The sequence below is a fragment of the Nematostella vectensis genome, chromosome 12 (genome assembly GCF_932526225.1).
Source record: "Nematostella vectensis chromosome 12, jaNemVect1.1, whole genome shotgun sequence".
Taxonomy (NCBI): domain Eukaryota; kingdom Metazoa; phylum Cnidaria; class Anthozoa; order Actiniaria; family Edwardsiidae; genus Nematostella; species Nematostella vectensis.
The window spans coordinates 6,281,372-6,301,324 of NC_064045.1; the positions used below are offsets into that span (position 1 = coordinate 6,281,372).

Sequence of the window (19,953 nt, forward strand, 5' to 3'; positions counted from 1 at the left end):
TATGTAAAAGGATATGTATATAAATCGCGGAACTAAATATAATGCATTCATACAACCCGTCACATAACACTTCATTTTTATCTTTGGTTCTCTAAATAACGCAAGGCCCGCTAATGTCATAAAACACACGGGTATTTGTACCTAGCCTTATCCTTTCTCACGAGAAATATCGATGAGTGCAGGCAATATTGAGGTTCGAAGTCGAAATATTGGCTTTTTTAGTGTGTAATTAGAAATATGTGCTGTCACGCATTATTGTAACGTGACAAGAAATTATGAATACGCCAAAAAAGGGTTTGAGCGGATTCATCTCTTTGCTCAAAGTACGAAAGAGAGGAAAAACCGGATCCTATCCAAGAAATTTGTAACCCAGGCTCAGGAAATCGTACCCTGGTCCCAGAGCCTCGAGCGTCTCTCTATTCAGAGAGACCTCGCCTGCTCGCTGACCACTAAAGAGACGCACGAGGCTCTGGAACCAGGGTAAGGAAATCGGGCTAACCTCAGCCATAGACTGTGTGACGCAATGGTCACGTTAGAGCGAAAACCGAGTGTATAAAACTTTAAAAATTGTTAAGGCTTTTTATTTATTTACATCGTATGAAATCTAATATTCTCTTTTGAATTGATCGTTACAACACTTTGCTGTTAAATAATGCAGAATACGTGATGAACCACGGCGCATTGCGCACAACGTGTCCATTTCATTCTCGTTGTTATAATCAATGCCATGTTTTGCTTTTCACAACTTTGGAGATAAATTAAGATATTTATATTTTCCTAATAATTTTACTACCTTAACCTCTACACTAAGATTCCTCTTTTGATAAAAAGCCAAGTTTGAGGGAGCATTTCACATTTTCATTCCCAGTCTCCACCAAAATCAGAAGATTCAGGTCGCAAAGGGCTTGATCTCTAAGCATGTGTTCTTGAAGTTTTTGTTCCTTATAGCAAATATGGCACTTTTCGAGGGCAAATCACTTCTTAGTATGTAATAGCTGATAGTTAGAGCGAACACACATATGGGACGTTTAATACGCCCGGGGGTTGTGGGGTGGGGGTGTTTTTTAGGGTAAAAGTGATAGGGACACGCTCGTTGGGAATTCAAAAAATACACGTAAAAATTACTGCACACCAAAAATTGTTACCGAATTTGCTATCACAGAAATATCCCAGAAGCAAAGGTTAACCTCTGAAAATACTAACACAGATTAAAAAAAAAATCCCTTTTGATCTCCACAACGACCATGCCTATCAGGTCGACATGGGAAGAACCCCCCCCCCCCCCCCCCCCAAATCCCCCTCCGCATTTCACTCTTTCCTTTGTGTCCTGGACTCGAGGGTTCCCCTACTAACTGTACATGATATTATATACAAGTAAAGAAATGCAAAGACTTTTGTTTCCAGGCCACTCTTTGTCAGCATGGCACAAAAAGTGACCTAGGAATGAGGCCTGGCAACTAAGCTATGCGATTAAAATTGACAACAGGTAGACCAATTCACATTGAGTTCTGTGCTGGAAGCATTCTCCATAACGTTGTCTGTGCAACAAGCCGTCTGTTTATCTCCGCTAGCGCAAGTGCGTACCGCAAGCACTTATGTGGCGATAATGTATGTGTTTTACGATCGTCCCCGCTCTTAGTATAGTTCTCCTTGAGGTGTTGGCCATTTTGCCGCCTTTTTGCCTTTTTCTTGTCAAAAGCTGTGATCCTCTTAATGTCCGGGTTCGATTTGATAGCTTTCGGGCTTATTCGACAAACAACTTGCTTTTTCTGTAAAACAACAACAACAGAGCAAGGAGTTAGATTCAACGAACCGTTAACTGTTGGCCGTTATTAGGACTACCGTAGCTATTATAGCCAAATCAAAAATTCTTGTCTCGTTTGGGGTAGTTGGAGTTAGCCGAGTAGGTAGACTTCAAGCAGTCGCCGCTGTGTTGATGATTTTACTACTCTCCCCAACAAGAGAAGAGAAACGCTCGACACAGGTGACTAAAAATAGTATCTAGGGAATCTAGTTTGAATTGGCGGGGATTTCGAGTTATCAAAGTCAACGGGGTCAAACGCAAGAACACTTTTCTTTTTGATTTGTTTATAAACGCGTGCACCATGTAACTACCCCCAAACCATCGCCACAGGTATACCACTCATTCCCTTGTACCTTGGGCGACAGATCCGTTTTGTTGACGCCATTTTGATGTCGCTCGATTAGCGCTCGGGACTGGCGCTGGAAACCAACACGGTAACCTTGACAACAAATTTATAAAATGCATAAATTAATCACTTTTATCAACAAAAAGTGTCTTAATCCTACATGTTTTTGGTCATGTGTTAGAGGTCATTTATTTTTTCGTGCCCGCTAACAGTGTAAATATCGTCGCCAGGCGCGGATCGAGAAAAAAAAGACCTGTTTACGAAAATAAGAATAAAAATATTTCGGCTCTATGAACAGAATTGAGACATACGGATATGGCTCACACAGTACTAACTCTTATCGTGACCTGTTGATGTAAAATAGGCCTGTATCCGCGCTTGTTCGCATTTACATACAATCCGCGCCAAGACTAGTTGACCCATTACCGATTACGCTAAACCTTCACAAAATCCCATGTCTAGCAATTATGTTTGTCACACAAATTAATGCTCCCCTCTCCCCCCTGCAAATGTTGAGCGCCGTTCCTGGCCTAAGTGAACAACATTCGTTCGAGGGGAAGGGGGGAACGGGCGTGGCTAAAAAGAGGTTTACCGGTATGCACCCATAGACGCAAAAGCGGGTATCGTTTCCGCGAAATGGGTCAACAGTTGCGGGAATTGTAGAAAGATCAACATAGCTGGCCTTGTGAAATGACCTTTAACAAAAGGTATTGGGATTCTCTCGTTTAAGAATAAATCATACTCGGAAAATCGACGATGGCTTTTATCCTGTTCCACAGGCGCTAGTTAGACGGAAATCCCGAGCTGGAATAGCCGATCTTCGTTGCGCGAAAAAAACGGAGGCGATATCGTGCAGATTGCGGCTCCCCACTTTGGCAGGCTAGCTTTCAACAAGAGACTATTACAAACTCACCAGAAAACCGCTTTCCACCTATGCGCCTGCAGTTAGGAGAAAACACGTGACCACAAGGGCAAGCCCGATTGGTGGATGCAACCTGCAGAACAAAATGATACCAGTCACCACTGGCATACCAACCTACTTTTCAGACGTTAGAAATACCGCTTATTCTGAATAAATACACATCACAAAGCAATGTTTACTGTGACCTTTATTCTAGGATATAAGACAATTATAGGACAATTACAGGGTGATCAATCGTGAAAATATTCGGGCTAGTTAAAGCCGCATTGTCACCAACTTACTTCCGGGGGTCCGTCGGAAACGTCAACCGTCAAAAGACAAAAAATCCATTAGAAACCGCGCTATAAAACGGGCCATCCGCTCTAAATTATCAGTCAAATCCTCGAAAAAACTTCCAAAAGACACACTGCTTTTAAAATTTTGAAATATTTCCGTTAAAAATCATCAGAGATTGTTACGTAATCGACCGGAAGTAGACTGGTGACAAGGCGGCTTTAAGTGGGATTGACTGGAGACCGAGAGGTTGGGAAGCCTGTGCAGTCACACCTTCAAGAGAGAATCTCAAGCACATCAAACGCCGATTTTGATTCTGCACTGGATTGCTTGGTTGTTGGAGTGTGTTGACTGTGATAACAATCACGGATACCAAGGGGTGGGGGGTTGGGGGGGAGGTGTCATTTACAGTATATGACAGCACTTTCGCGCATGCGAACACTAGCAAAATAGTGCGATCATCATTTGAATAATTTTGAGCAAATGATTCAAATAGCGCATCGAGATTAGAGTTATCTTCATATAATTGAAAAAAATGGAACACATTACATCGAATGATAATTATTTTGCTCAAAGAAAATAACTTAATAAAAGGATGTCTTTTTCTCAAACTTTGGATATTAAGCATTTCTCAATTCCCGACAGTTTCCGCTTGAGAAGTTTAGTAGACAATATACCTAACCACCTAAGAAATGGAAATTTTGATCGCAGCCATTCCCTCCCCTCCCCCTCCCTCCCCCCCGCCTCTTTATTCCTTCCCTCCCACTCGTTCTTGGACCAAATTCTGTTTTCACTCTAGAACTCGAATTTCAGTCTCAACTTGTCTAAATCTGATTAATTCAACTATTTCCTCGGGTAAAATATATTAATGACTCGAATTTGCCTTAAACTCAAAACTCCATATCTTTATTCGTTAGTTTTAAAAAAGAGTGTAAAGCTCAGATTATATGGTAACTAGATATTATTTTTGTATTCTTTTGTAGTTATCAGCCAAGCTTAAAGGTAGAGTTACCGTATTTTCTACATTCAAATATATGTCTAATAATTAGCAAATTTTAGGAAAATACAAGAAGCTATGCGGACGAATGGTTTCCAGGTTAAAAGCTTGAAGGATAGATAAACAATACACCTTTCCCTACTGAGTCACCAAATCCAGCCAAAAATACAAAATACGATGTGTCTACTTTTAAAACATTCTACCTCTCATTAAGAAACAAAAACAGAGATACCTCTTAGGCAAATCCCCGCGAAAGCTTTCGCGACAACCGCGATGTCTTTCCTTTACACCTCCCATATCGGCGAAAAGCCCAAACTATGACCGACATATAAACTTTGTTGGGGTTTTGGGCCAGAGTATACCAAAAACAAAACACTGCCTAGAAACTCGACAGGTTAAAATCCTTTTATTGTAGAATTGGACACAAATGAGAATAAAAATTGAAAAAGAGTAAGCGATTTTAGATGCGGTTTTGGTTGGAATTTTTGGGATAGTAGTGGCTTACGCACCCTCTCCCGCAATTTGCAAGGAACCGGCCTTTACTATTTCTGCATCAAAATATCGTCGAGAAATATCCACAATGAAACCTATGCTTCGTGTTCAAATGATTATAAAACAAGGAACTTTGTTGTTGTTAAAAAGCAGGTGGTATAAAAAAGGCGAGCTAAGAACAGGGTAACATAAAAGTAGCGAGTGTAATATTATTTTAGAGTGTGTGTATCCACTCGTACGAACGACCACTGACCCCGTAACGAACACACAAAAACACAAATAGTTCGGCCGCTCAAATCTAATAAAATTAGCATTGTCATGTCTTAAAAACATCGTTAAAATTACCTTGTTACTGCATGCAATGCAAAGCTTCAGCATTGTTCGGTTGTCGTCGGTTATTATTTGAGTTTTTTTTGCGATTTTTTTATATTTTCAGACTGCGCAAGACTGTCAACATATGAGAGTTCGTTATACAATGGAGCCCTCTGGCCGCCGTCCAGAGATTGACATCTCAATTTACATAACAAAAACCTTTTTTCTAATCAGCCAATCATGTCACAGACATCTCGAACCCCGGTTACGTAGAAACACTTATGCTAATAAGAAATATTTGATATCGTTCTTTTGTACACATTGTTTTTGGCGCGTTAGGGAAAAAAGCTTTATGTTCATAATTAAGAACGCCTTATTTCCGCTTTTGAATATTGATTTTTAACTGGTCATTTTCTTAGAAAGCTTTTAAGGAAATTGATGGAGATATTTCCGACAAGCCGCTAGCCCACGGGGTGCACAAAACTCGGGTTACCTGCGGTGCTGGGAGGTTTGAACTAAAAAATAACAAACACGACGAAAACTTCGTCCTGGCTCTCAGATGTTTTCTGGAACCTTCGCTTCGTTATCCCTCATTATAAAACAACAAAAGTTCATCTCGGAACATTAAATTAGACAATATAAACATTAAATTAGACAATCCTTTGTTTGAATTTGTAGATATTTTTAGACAGCACGATTCAGTCGTATGCGACCTGCCTTTGACGTTTCTTAGCCCTGAATTGCTGAACTACACACTACGACTTGACTTTCGTAGCCGCACTCTCTACGACTCGAGTTGCAGAGATGTCGCCATCAAGCGCGTGCGACGGGATCGTGCATCGAGTACACAATTAAAACAAAACAACTTAGAAACAATCGGGTAAAATGCATGAAACCATGCTGGAGAGCGAGCTATACCATAATTTGTTGAAACAGATTAAATGGATTTCTTAAGAAATATAAATCATTATAAGGCAGCAGGATGCAAGGGCGCGAGGAACAGAGCTTGTTAGGAGAATTCAGAGAATAAGCAAGAAATTCCCTCTTAATTGGCTGAAAATATTGCGACGCGCGTTTACTTAGAAAACCCGACTTTGTGCACATTTCGGCAAGCGCACCAGAGTCTGTTCGTGCCCATCGGCGTCTGTTCGTGCCCATCGGAGACTGCATATCAATATTTGGGTGACCTTCAAACACGCTTGGTCAATCCCTTGGAGACCTGGGTCTAAGGACTTTTCAAGATTAGTAAGAAAAAGATTTGACCAAGCGATCAAGTTTTTTTTTTGACAAATTTTTTCCTCGAGTCTCAATTGACAGGAATCGTCATTTTTCACCATGTTTTCTGTAGATCCGGGAGCGCGAATGGGCATCAATGTCCATATAAGGCAATACATACGAAGGACACTATCCCTGGGAAATATGTTTGATATGTTTGTGCCCATCGGAGACTATTCGTGCCCATCGGCGACTGTTCGTGCCCATCGGAGACTGTTCGTGTTCATCGGAGACTGTTCGTGCTCATCGGAGACTGTTTGTGCCAATCGGAATAGCTGCTGAGATTGCGCTAAGATTTAAAAAAACTTCACCGGTTCTTCTTTTCCATTTATGTCATTTATAAAATTCAGGAATCCATCTCTACTCTATTTCATTGGTGCGCACGCATGTTAGCCCTCTTCTTTTCTCAATTCCAGTCCCTCTCCTTCCTGTATGTACCTGTGGGACTGGTGACAATATAGTTATAGCGCATGCGCGAGTAGAACGACAACTTGATTCGCGCTGTGAGTTTTTTCTGTGAGTTTTATTTATGAGTTAAGTGTCTCAATTATCACCTCGAATCACTGTTACGCTAGAATCTTTTAAAAACGCTGGGTCATCGCATATAGTTCTTGTTTCTTTCTTGGCGAGATGCGAGCAAAAATAGGACGTTGAATTTCTTATTATTGATGAACATTTCATGCATTTAAACTAGGGGAATAACAAATGGTAGCGCCTTCGATTCTAACTAGTCACCAATGTTGTCGAAATCTACTACTCGCACGTAGCAACTCACCTAGAAACGGGTGACAATTTACCTTTTACCTAAAATACAATACAGTACATGCACCTAGTAACGGGTGACATTTTACCTTTTACCTAAAATACAATACAGTACATGCACCTAGTAACGGGTGACATTTTACCTTTTACCTCAAATGCAATACAGTACATGCTTATAGAGGCCTGTTAGGCCAGGATCTCATTTGGCTATTTTTGGAAATGTGATTTTTTTTTTCAAACATTGGGAATCCTGTGGAGTGCAAAGGGACGGGAAGCACTGGGTCGGTTTGCGCGCTGAATAATGCTTGACAGATAGTGACGTCACTGGCTAGAGAGAGACCCACTTGCACGCATAGCGAGCCTCGAGATATTTGAAAACATTAGGACATGGATCGAACCCTACCAAGTCTATATGATTAACCTTGAAACTACACGACTGCTTCCCCTGGCAGTACTCTTGTACCTTGACGAGGGTCTGGGATATTGTACGGTGCAGATGCGGTTCGCTGAATGGGGACACGGTTCTCGGGCGGACCTGGCGTACAAGGCCCACTGACAGTCCAAGACAGCCCCTTGTTGACAAGACAACTCCAACGCCTTTGTATTGCTGCATGTTATAGACGTCGCTAAAGGTAGAAGATGTAAACATGGCATCATGTTTTTTGCATAGATTTGTGCTTCTTTATAAAACAAAAATAATCTTCAAACACTTTTTAAGAAAAGTACTAGTGGAACAGTGGATTTTTGGGCACTGCTCAATGAACTACCCCAACCGCAAAACGCTGGTATTTCAGCGACCTAACCAAATCTTATGGCAGAGTCAAACTAAGGACAGAGTCACACTTAGGGCAGAGTCACACTTAGGTCAGAGTCACACTTAGGTCAGAGTCACACTTAGGTCAGAGTCACACTTAGGTCAGAGTCACACTTAGGTCAGAGTCACACTTAGGGCAGAGTCACACTTAGGTCAGAGTCACACTTAGGTCAGAGTCACACTTACGGCAGAGTCACACTTAGGGCAGAGTCACACTTAGGTCAGAGTCACACTTAGGTCAGAGTCACACTTAGGTCAGAGTCACACTTAGGTCAGAGTCACACTTAGGGCAGAGCCACACTTACGGCAGAGTCACACTTACGGCAGAGTCACACTTAGGGCAGAGTCACACTTAGGGCAGAGTCACACTTAGGTCAGAGTCACACTTAGGTCAGACTCACACTTAGGGCAGAGCCACACTTACGGCAGAGTCACACTTACGGCAGAGTCACACTTACGGCAGAGTCACATCAGAGTCACACTTACGGCAGAGTCACACTTACGGCAGAGTCACATCAGAGTCACACTCAAGCCAGATTCACTGCAATGGCAGAGTCACGTTCCGCATTGTGATTAGATGACACAACGTATTTGGATATGTTCTTTCAACTGTATGCATCGTTTAAAAAAGCGTTTAAAAAAGCATACATGACTTAAAAAGGTGGTGGTATAATACCAATTAGTATTAATATATGGAGAGTCAACCCCGATGAGCAAGCTCACATGGATGAAGACGCCAATAGGACGCAAGAAGGCTGGGTGGACACAACTTTACTCCAATATCGAACCTTTGCGAACTAACACAGCCAACACAAGGATCATGAATGTCTAATAAGGATTGAATAATGAGTGAAAATATTAGACACTTTCTTTGACTTACGTGTCAGACGGTCGTCCGGTCGGTCACAGGGCACACACATATGTACTAGTCGTGAGCAAAGTCCGCCTGGCAGAGAAGGCCAGAAGGACATGGGGCAGACGCGCAAGCATTCTATACGATATTTAATAAGTCAATAAAACACCAATAGAGTGTAGATGCATTCTATTATACATTGCAATAGTCTTTAAAACATCAAGAGAGTGTACAGGCAGACACACAGGGAGGCATGTTGGCACCACGCAGACAGACACTCAAGCACACAGGCACGTGACAGGCACACGCTGATAGGCAGACACAAGCACGCAGACACGTGACAGGTAGATACAAGTTCACACACGTGACAGGTAGATACAAGTTCACACACGTGACAGAAACGCTGACAGACACAAGCACGCAGACACGTGACAGGCAGACACAAGCACGCAGACACGTGACAGGTAGATACAAGTTCACACACGTGACAGAAACGCTGACAGACACAAGCACGCAGACACGTGACAGGTTGACACGTGACAGAAACACGCTGACAGAGAGACACGTAACAAATGCACGCTGACAGGCAGACACGTGACAGATGCACGCTGACAGGCAGACACGCGACAGGCACACGCGTCAACATGAGTGCTTGTGTCTGTAAGAAAAGTCTAAAGCCATTACCTTAGTACCCTGGTAGACAAATCCCTCCCTCGGCTCCTTGTCATCCGGGTGTTCCACGTGATCCGAGTTGCTGAGCTGGCAAAGCTCCAGCTCCTGGCAAAAATTGTATGATCGACAGCTGTCATTCGCGAAGCACGTGACTTGGTATTGGTTTGACGTCGGGGTTGTGAGGTTCTGGATAATGTGATTTTGTAACCACGATCCATTGAACTCGGGAAACCACGAGACGATTTTGCATCCTTGAACTAAAAAAAATAACTCTGAGTGCAAATGACTCAGGTAAACAAGTCAAATTCTAGCTTTTTTAACCCAAGTTACTAGATTTTGTTGTCTTATATAGACTTTTCTAGTTTCCTTAACTACAAATAATATTATCTCAACTAGGCTAAGACTGTAAGACTGGTGATTTCGACATTTTAATGGGTAGCCTGTGCTTCGGTAACCACAAATATTGGGTAGCCTGTGGAGTTCATTACAATAATAGAATGCCTTATCTAGAAGATCTGTTTGCCATGTTTCCTGTTTTACATCTATTGTAATTATTTCTCGTTAGGAAATTGTTATAATTAAGGTCTGTTGACAGGTTTGACATTATTGACATTGGTGATGTTTGTAAATGAACACGTGATCCGCACAATTGGCATCACGCTAGCCCGGTCGCAGCTCTAGATACCACATGGATCTAAGCTGTGGTTTAAAGCACTTCGTTCGAGTCGAAGTCGCCCTGCAGTTTTTTTGCCGATGAAGTTTAACTGAGGCAAACCGGCTATGCCATGCTGACGAGTCCTAATAAGGACGAAACAGCTGTCCATGGTTGCCGGACTGCACGGGTAATAGACTGTGCTAGCGTCCCGTCTTGGCCGACTGGTGCCAATGTGTGTATGCTAGTGTGCTTTTAAAGTCCACATTTATGTATACATACTCGCAAGGATAGTTTGGCTATCCGACGGAGTTTTAGACTAGCAAAGGTCGCATGCGTGATCCGCACAATTGGCATCACGCTAGCCCGGTCGCAGCTCTAGATCCAACATGGATCTAAGCTGTGGTTTAAAGCACTTCGTTCGAGTCGAAGTCGCCCTGCAGTTTTTTTGACTATGAAGTTTAACTGAGGCAAACCGGCTATGCCATGCTGACGGGTCCTAATAAGGACGAAACAGCTGTCCATGGTTGCCGGACTGCACGGGTAATAGACTGTGCTAGCGTCCCGTTTGGCCCGACTGGTGCCAATGTGTGTATGCTAGTGTGCTTTTAAAGTCCACATTTATGTATACATACTCGCAAGGATAGTTTGGCTATCCGACGGAGTTTTAGACTAGCAAAGGTCGCATGCGTGATCCGCACAATTGGCATCACGCTAGCCCGGTCGCAGCTCTAGATCCCACATGGATCTAAGCTGTGGTTTAAAGCACTTCGTTCGAGTCGAAGTCGCCCTGCAGTTTTTTTGACGATGAAGTTTAACTGAGGCAAACCGGCTATGCCATGCTGACGGGTCCTAATAAGGACGAAACAGCTGTCCATGGTTGCCGGACTGCACGGGTAATAGACTGTGCTAGCGTCCCGTCTTGGCCCGACTGGTGCCAATGTGTGTATGCTAGTGTGCTTTTAAAGTCCACATTTATGAAAATGAACATTGTGTTTTAGTAGTATCCAAATAACAATGGTAAACAAACACAAAAAAAAAAAACAAAGTCATTTATAATACAGTTAGTTGTTATACACTAAAGTGTGATTTACCCGTTCATGGACAACAATATAAGATACTCTAATGCATGTATTTAATAAAAGCAATATTCTTTCTTTTATTCAAATTTTAATTTAAACACAACTTATCTCTAAAAATTTTAAAAATATACGGTAATTTTCTTTTTGCCAACGAGCACTATTTGAGCACTATTTTGATTTTGGAGCACTTTTTAAGCTCTTTTTGGGTGTTTTTGGGAGCACTATCTGGAAACGCCTACTTACGAAGCCTTTTCCTTACACGAAGTATATCTGTATATGACGTCATTACAATTCACTAAGAGGGCAAGATGAGGAAGTCCGAGCCGATAAGCCCACTGGCCTTAACCTACTTTTATGATTATTAAAACGCTTCCTAAAACTATTGATGAATAAGCACCCTAGTTTACCGGTTAGTGAAAAAGTTAAGGATGACCTTATCTATCAACATTTTCATTTATAGATAAGTGTAACTCTGAGGCTCAGCTTAGGGAAAGGGAAGGCCAGTGGGCTTATCGGCTTAGGTCTATCTACCCGCGGGGTCTTAATAGTGATGACTTTTTTTGTAGTAGGAACCCACGTAGAGATGTGTAAATTCTTTTTATCCATAGCGCGCGCTATTCTAGAAAATGCGCGTTTTTGTTAGTTGTAATTTTTTTGCGTCTCGCGCCACTATTCTGATGTAAATAAGCTTGTAACGATTCACCTTCTTCAGTCTGCCCTGAAGAAGTCTTATTAAAGACGAAAATTTGGCAGAGTCGATTTCCAGTTTTTGTGTATTGTATTCATTGTTCTGGTACGAGATCGCGACAGTTTGGGCTTTTTGATTTTATTCGTATTGATTTTCCCGAGGACTGATGGAGGAAGGATTCTACAAGCTCATCAACTTAAAGAAAAAAAGATCAAGATATTTACATCATTACCATTTTTTGGCCGATTGTCAGCTTTTAGGCGTGGTTACGAAAGGACTCATTATTAAGAAGACGGCAAATATAGGGCATATTTCGGATGGTTTCGGATAAGGGGTCTGGGGTAGTAGTCATGGATAAGGATAAGTATATTCAAGAGGCACTAAGACAGCTCAGTGACAAGGAGGTATATAAGGAAACCAAGGATCTCACGCAGTATATTACGGAGCTAGTAAATAGAAGGGTACGTAAGTTGTCTGCTGATGGATTTATAGATGATAAGACTCTAGATTATCTTATCATCAATGGTAAGCCTAGGGCAGGTCGATTTTATCTCCTCCCTAAAATACATAAGAAGGGTAACCCAGGTAGGCCAGTCATATCGGGGTGTAATACTTGCACTGAAAAGATATCTGAGTTTGTAGATTATCATATTAAGGATTTGGTGCCATCTATACCATCCCATATTAAGGATACTAAACATTTTCTTAATATAGTGAGGGATATGGGAACTTTACCTCAGGGGGCTATCTTAGTCACAGCAGATGTGGTTGGGCTTTACCCCCACATACCCCATGATAAGGGGTTGGAGGCTCTTAAAGCCGCTTTGGACAAACGTGGTAAGTTAACAGGTAATTATATTCCTACTGAGGACCTTGTGGACTTAGCTCGCATTGTCCTGGAGAATAATAACTTAGTATTTAATAAGAAGCATTATTTACAGGTATTAGGTACGGCTATAGGTACTAGAATGGCACCATCATATGCTAATCTTTTTATGGCTAAAGTTGAAAAGGAAATCATAGACTCTTCTCCAGTTAAGCCTTATTTATGGCGTAGGTATATCGATGACATTTTCATGATCTGGACTGAAGGTGAAGACGCTCTGAGAGAGTTTATGGCTCACATAGACTCTATACATAGAACTATATAATTTACGTTTGAGTAGGATATGTTCGGAAGACTCTTCTTTCGAAAAGAGGGTATTAGAGTTACAAGGTTATTTAGTTGATAGGGGTTATGACAGCAGGTTTGTGGGGAGGGAAGTTGACCGGGTTAGACGTATTCCTAGGGACGACACATTCTAGAGTCTTCTAGTAAATGTAGGGGTGCTATTGGTAGGGTACCTATGGTGGCTTATAGGAAACCTAGGAGTTTAAAGGATATGTTGGTGCACTCCTCTCTTAAAGAGGATAGTACTCAGGTTAGAGGTTGTGGTAAGTGTGGCGGTAAAAGGTGTAGGATGTGTAACTTTCTTAAGACAGGGCGGGAGTTTCGCAGTACAGTTACTAATAAGAAATATGTCATTAATTTTGACTTGGACTGTAACTCAGATTTTGTTGTTTATCTAATTACTTGCTCTATGTGTAGCAAGCAATACGTAGGGTGTACTATCAATAGTTTTAGGAAGCGTTTTAATAATCATAAAAGTAGGTTAAATAAGCACCCTAGTACACGGTTAGTGAAAAAGTTAAGGATGACCTTATCTATCAACATTTTCATTGCGACAATCATTTAGGTCTTAATAATGTTATGGTACAACTTATAGATAAGTGTAACTCTGAGGCTCAGCTTAGGGAAAGGGAAGGCCAGTGGGTTTATCGGCTTAGGTCTATCTACCCGCGGGGTCTTAATAGTGATGACTTTTTTTTGTAGTAGGAACCCACGTAGAGATGTGTAAATTCTTTTTATCCATAGCGCGCGCTATTCTAGAAAATGCGCGTTTTTGTTAGTTGTAATTTTTTTGCGTCTCGCGCCACTATTCTGATGTAAATAAGCTTTTAACGATTCACCTTCTTCAGTCTGCCCTAAAGAAGTCTTATTAAAGACCAAAATTTGGCAGAGTCGATTTCCAGTTTTTGTGTACTATATATATATATATATATATATATATATACATATATATATATATATATATATATATATACATACATATATATATATGGATATATATATATATATATATATATATATATATATATATATATATATATATATATATATATATATATATATATATATATATATATATATATATATATATATATATATATATATATATATATATATATATACGTATATGTGTGCACACACACGTTATGCCCTAGGGCGGTGGTTACCGTTCAACTAGGGCGATGGTATAAGGGGGAACCCAAGGAAAACTCTTACTTCGATAACTTTTTCGTCTTGAGGGCCTTCATGTACATCTTCTCTTCTGAGAGCTCCGCGCCGTAGTCATGCAGGATAGCTTTCATGTCCGCCTTGCTCGGGGTATAGAAGACCACCAAGGCCGCGATGTTCTCACGGAACGGCTTCGTGATTCTGGTGAGCTGCTGCGTGATCACCCACACGCTAATACCCACGTGGCGCGCGCTGAACGCCAAGCTGACGAGCTGGTCAGAGCGCCTCTTTACGTCTTTCGAGGCCGCACAGTCGTCGAGTATAATTAGCGTATTAGTGCCTTCGAAGAGAGCGGAGACAAACCTCAGCAGTATGTCAATCTGACCCGCCTCAGGTGCGATGACAAACAGAGGATTTTCGCCCTCGCCGAAGCCGTCGTATGTTTTGTTGTAGACAAAGGTAGGGCACACGAGTACGATGTAGTCAAACTTGCCCCGGAAAGGGCCGCGCAGCCGGTCCACTACGAATTGGGTCTTCCCGCATGACGTCGGGCCCACGATGAGAGCGTTAAATGGGACGTTTTTCGGGTCCATACCGCTCCGGCGTATGTGCTCAGTATTGTATGGACTCTAGCTGTCCGTTCATAAGGTTCATTTGGGTGTCGGCCACCACAAACACGTGACAGTTTACGTTACCCGTGCCGCTTGCCGTGCGTTTTATCTCGAGGTGCACACCGTCGCGGGTATTGACCAATCGGAGACCACCCCCATGGATAGCACTGTCGTCCGTCGTTCGAAGGTCGATCCACAGAGCAAACTTGTTATCGCCATAGAACGACTCGGGGCCGATTGCCGGGGCGGCGGGCGCTCCGCTGTGCCCCCCCGGGGAGGGGCAGACGAACCGCCTTTTCGCCTCCCTCAAGAAATCCGTGGCTGAAGACCTTGTTTGGCATGCAGTCGATTGTAACGCGAACGCTCTTGATGTCGGGGTACACGAACTTCTCAGAGTCGCGAGCCCCTGCCGTGTATGGCTCCACAAAGAGGAGCAACAGACCACTCATAGACCTTCGCGGCAGGTTGACACTCTCGTTGATTATGCTGTCCGTCCCTTTGTTAATCACGAAAGTCTTGTGAAGGTTCACTTGCTCGTAGAAGAACGTTGTGCCGTTTTGGTAGGCGGCGGCTGCAGACCGGGCGAGGTTGTCGTCTCTCAGGCTTTCGTACTCCAGCTCTAGATTTTTGATGCCATAGGATAATTTGGTAGCATCGCTTCCGACTACTACCTGGTCAACCGCTGCGAACGTGATCTCGAAGAGCAGCGCCTCGGAGAGCGCCCTTGGGTACAGCACCCCGTGGTCCGTCAGCAGAGAATGGTCTAGCGGGATGGTGTACCTCGCCACGTGGGCGGCGTTTAGAGCGTTCTCCTTGACGTTACTGGTCGCTTTATCGCCAGCCGAAGCTTGCGCATGTTTTCTGACTGTATGCCCTCCTCCAGGCGGTCCTCTCTCTCGACCTTGGACAGGTAAAGCTCCTCATAAGTCTTGAAGACGTCGTAGCGGTTGGTGTCCTGGAGCGTTTCTCCTGCAAACGTGATTTTCAGGCGGTTCACGAGATTTCGGCCGACGTTGTTCACGACGGTATTATTCGCATGGCCTGAGACGGAAAGATCGAGATCGACCCTCAAGGAGCCAGGCACGAGCGTGACGCCTTCCGATAGCTTTGGGACCGCCACATATAGCGTCGACGGGTTGAGAGTGACCCGGTGAACAGTTCTCTCGGCTTTCAACCCCAGAGGAGTTCTGGGTGTTCGTTGGGGGTCAAGTTTATCGCTGACTGACATCGTATACGTATATACACATAAAGTACGGAGCCGTGTGGCTATGGTGCGGACTGTTAGACATGTCTAACATAGCATAGCACGAGTTATGCGCACGCATCATGGGTGATGTTGACGTTGACATTGACGATACCTTGCCGGGTGCGTCCACCGATCGCGGGGCGGGGGACGACGAGACGACGCCCCTCATCCCGTTTGACCCCTACGATGGGAAGACGATCCCAATGACGAACACGTCGTCGCGTACGCATGCTGAGCATAGCATGGCTACGCGAAGCGCAACGCAAACCGCCGGAACGGCAAGCGCTGAAACCTCGTTCATCACAGAGGGTGCAGCGACAAGACTCGGTCTCCAGTCCCTCAGGGAGAAATACCCAGACCTTAACGAGAATCTGTTACGGTTCCAGTCAGACCGGAGGGGAAAGACGCTAATACAGGTTCGCAAACTCGGCAAAGGAGGAGGTTGGTCTAAGCCAAGACAGCTGTTCAACGAGGACTGGGGCGTCCGACAGGACGTTGCAAAGCTAAAAGGCTTCGAGCTGGCGATGGGGTCCGTGGCAGAGATAGACGCGGTCATCCAGAAGAACACAGAACGGGTCCAAGAGCTGCAAGGGGTGGTAGCCACAGACAGGGAGACCATCGACGACCCTAACACGTCAGAGGATCGCCGCCAAGAGGCCCGTGTGCGCAACGAGGAGAGGCTGTCCGAGATTGACGAACTAGAGCGCGAAAACCGAGAGCTCGAGAACCAAAAGCCACTAAGAGAGCGCATCAAAGCCATCTTCAAAAAGTACGGCTTTACCGTCACTGCCATCGGGTTGGCCGTAGCGACGACGATCGCGGCCATTGTGACGTCGCTCGGCAAGTCGCTCTCCTCCGTGGCCAGAGGGGTCGGTAACGGGCTTAAGGCCATCGGGAAAAAGCTGGGCGAGCTTCTCCCCGGGCTAGTAAGCAGCATCGCGAACTTCGTGTTTAAGGCTGCAGGAGAAGCGGTGAAATTCCTTGGCGAAAATGCGTGCTTGCTTATTCTAGCCATAGCCGCGTTCTTGGTTCGTCGAATGCAAAGCAGTTATCGGAACAAGTAATACGCCGCGGCCACCGCGAGTGCCGACAGCCCCGCCTTGAGGGCGGTGTGGTCACTTCTTTTGCCCGACATGTTATGCGCAGCGTGCGTACGTGGAGAGGGGGCAGGGGCCGCGCCCTCTGCGTGCACTTTCGCAGGGGCGGAATCCTTGCTTTGCCGCCGGGACGGCACGTGGTCAGTCACGTGTTGCACCCTAGGATGCCCACCGGCCATGTTATGAGCACCGACTGGCTTTGTCTCGGTGTTGATCGCGTTTGCGCCGAGCGTCATGGAGTCCGTTGCTTTCTGCAGCTTATTGTTGTAGCCCACGACGCTTTGCGTGTTTATCACCAGATCGCTCGGCATCAGCCACACTCCTGGTGCGACCGCAAGACTCAGTCTCACCTTGGCCTCCTGCACGGCCAACTGGTACCTTTGCACGCTTTGAGCGATGTCGTTTTCTATGATCGCGTCTTCAAGCAGCTTCGTGAACTCCGCCTGCGCCTCCATGGCCGGCCCACCGGCCCCCGCGATAGAGGAACGGACGTTTACCTGCGCGCCAAGCACTGTGTAGACGAACGCCTCGACCGAGCGATCGAGTCTTCCTAGCCCTGCTTTTGTCAGCCCCTCACCTTTGGGAGGCGCAAACCAGCTATATTGCACGCCCCCGTGGTCGTCGTTGCGTATGTAACCCACCTGCTTCCCACTATTGTACGTCCCACCTTCGTTGCTAAACAGATTGAGGTGGCTCGGGTACTCGTCCGCCGCCGTGTCGTAGCCACGGATCACGTGCACGTTGCGATACCCCTCCCCTGGGTAGAACACAAACACATCGCCTAGCCCGTGGTTCCGCCCGCCTTTCCATCGGAAGTCCGGCTTACGCGGCAAACTGAACTCTATACATAGACGCTCGAAAGCGGCCTTCTTGTAGGGGTTACCTTTTTGCGTGAACGGGCTGTCGCCAGGCAGTGGGGCGCCGAGCTCGTAGAGTATCCTCCGGGTGGTAAAGTAGACGTGAAACCTTAGAAATCCCCTGATGACAGAGGGGAGCGTGGCGAAAGTGGGGTCAGTTAGGGACACCCCACATCCGGCGGTTGCGCACCAGACCGCAAAGTTGAGTTGCTGTGGCCAGTACCCATAGGAAGGCTCCGATAGCCACCGGCGAGACTCCTTGGCGGACTTGTGCGTGACTACTGTCTCTTTGAATATGTCTCGGACCCTAGTCGTGAATGATTTGTCCTCAGCCACGTGTATCTCCAGCTGCGTGAGTAGTGGGGTGATGTCTGAGGCCGTGCTCTCCACGGGGGTCGCGGGTACGGCGTAGAGCAGCTTTTGCGCGAGGGTCAGAGACCTAGGGAAACCTAGGGAAACCGGTTTTTTGACTTGTTCGGCTATAGAGTGTTTGATATGCCCGGCTATAGAGGCTCCCGCCGCAACTGCCGCCTTCTTCGTCTCCTCCTCCTTCCTTCGGGGAACCTCGTTTAGCATCCGCCAGCCTTCCCAATCCATGCTCAGCCCTAAGGCGGGCTATGTTCAACACAATGGTGGTCCTACATGCTGTGTTCACCGGAGGCGAACTGACGCTCTTCTTCGAGCAGCCGATAAGGCGCCCACGCTTCGTGGCGCTCCGGCAGTGCTCGCTGTTTAACAGCAGGTATAATCTCGAGCGGGAGCATCAGATAACGACTATAGCCGCCCCCCCGCCCATCGCTACTCTGCCAGCCCGGCACCACACGTCCGAGTCCATAGTGGAAACGATCAACCGCGCTGAAAGCAAGATTCTGACCGAGAAGCTGGATCCCCTCACCGGGAAGATCGTGCTCATGTCCAATGGCATTGTGTTCCTGAACGCCGGGCTTTGCGCACTATTTGGCCTGGAGGCTAAAGACGATCAGTTGGGGGGGCGGGGCCTCGCACTGCACCTGGGGGAGCCCCCAGAGAGGCCCTCTACATCTTCTGCGATATCGTAGACCGCTCGCAATGCCTCGCCTTAGACGAGCCTTCAAACGTTCTCACTTGCCTAGAAACCCGCGGGAGGCCGCAGGAGAAAGTCGTCTATGGGCCCGACATCCCCGTTTGTGTCGCAGCATCTTCCTCTGAGTTTGTCTCGAGTAACCGAATATGGATAAGGGATGACCGGGTGGACTTTAAGGGCAAGCCTGTAGCCTGTAGAGCTAACCTAGGTCCGACATAACAAGCATGGCAAACAGCGACGTTAGCAGCGGTGCCATATACCCCTCGCTTCCCAGCGTCTGCCCCCCGCAAACGCACATGACGCCTACCGCTCTGGCAAGCATCGGCGGCGACGCGCAAAGTTTCCGACTTCAGAAAATATGTGACACTCAGGCGGTTCTAGACAATGAGATAACGCATTATCGACAGGTGCGGAAGAAGTATAAGCGCGCCTTTGCCGTTACCCATGCTGTGTCTGTGGTATCCGGCATCGCTGTAGGGGCGCTCTCCAGTGCCGGGGTGGGGGTCTCTTTGAGTGGGATAGGGGTTCTGATCGGCGGTCCGCTGGCAGGGGTCGCTGGGCTGGTCGGTATCGTGGGCGCGGGCGCGGGGGTAGTCTCTAGGGGTCTTACGAGCAAGGTGGCTAAACACGAAGACAAGATGGTTTTAGCGGAGAGTAATAAAAACTCGATCAGCGAGCTGGTCTCTAAGGCTCTGCAGGACGGGCATATCTCAGACGATGAGTTTCGGCTAATACTTTGGGTACAAGAGAGATACAACACGCTCAAGGCCGCTATCAGAGCTCGACACGGCCTCGCA

At 45.6% G+C, this 19,953-nt stretch overlaps 1 protein-coding gene and 1 long non-coding RNA gene across 2 annotated transcripts; one reads left to right on the forward strand and one right to left on the reverse strand.

The window, feature by feature from the left end:
• Nucleotides 1-136: 136 nt before the first annotated feature.
• LOC125557586 lies at nt 137-3,240 on the forward strand. The gene is made up of 2 exons (XR_007305328.1): nt 137-480; nt 2,930-3,240. It is a non-coding gene; the product is annotated as an uncharacterized LOC125557586 (long non-coding RNA).
• Nucleotides 1,320-5,315, reverse strand: LOC116615471. The gene is made up of 4 exons (XM_032377102.2): nt 5,180-5,315; nt 3,064-3,145; nt 2,158-2,243; nt 1,320-1,769 (listed from the first exon to the last, which is right to left on the reverse strand). The coding sequence occupies exons 1-4, from the start codon at nt 5,210-5,212 to the stop codon at nt 1,497-1,499; spliced, it is 474 nt and encodes a 157-aa protein (XP_032232993.1). The 5' UTR covers nt 5,213-5,315; the 3' UTR covers nt 1,320-1,496.
• Between the last annotated feature and the right edge of the window lie 14,638 nt (nt 5,316-19,953).

Excerpts from the sequence above, each read along its gene's own strand:
- LOC116615471 (XM_032377102.2), bottom strand. The coding sequence starts at position 5,212 with ATGCTGAAGCTTTGCATTGCATGCAGTAACAAG. Across the intron at positions 3,146-5,179 it reads GCATTGCATGCAGTAACAAG|GTTGCATCCACCAATCGGGC; the intron begins GTAATTTTAACG and ends TTTGTTCTGCAG. Across the intron at positions 1,770-2,157 it reads AAACGGATCTGTCGCCCAAG|AAAAAGCAAGTTGTTTGTCG; the intron begins GTACAAGGGAAT and ends GTTGTTTTACAG.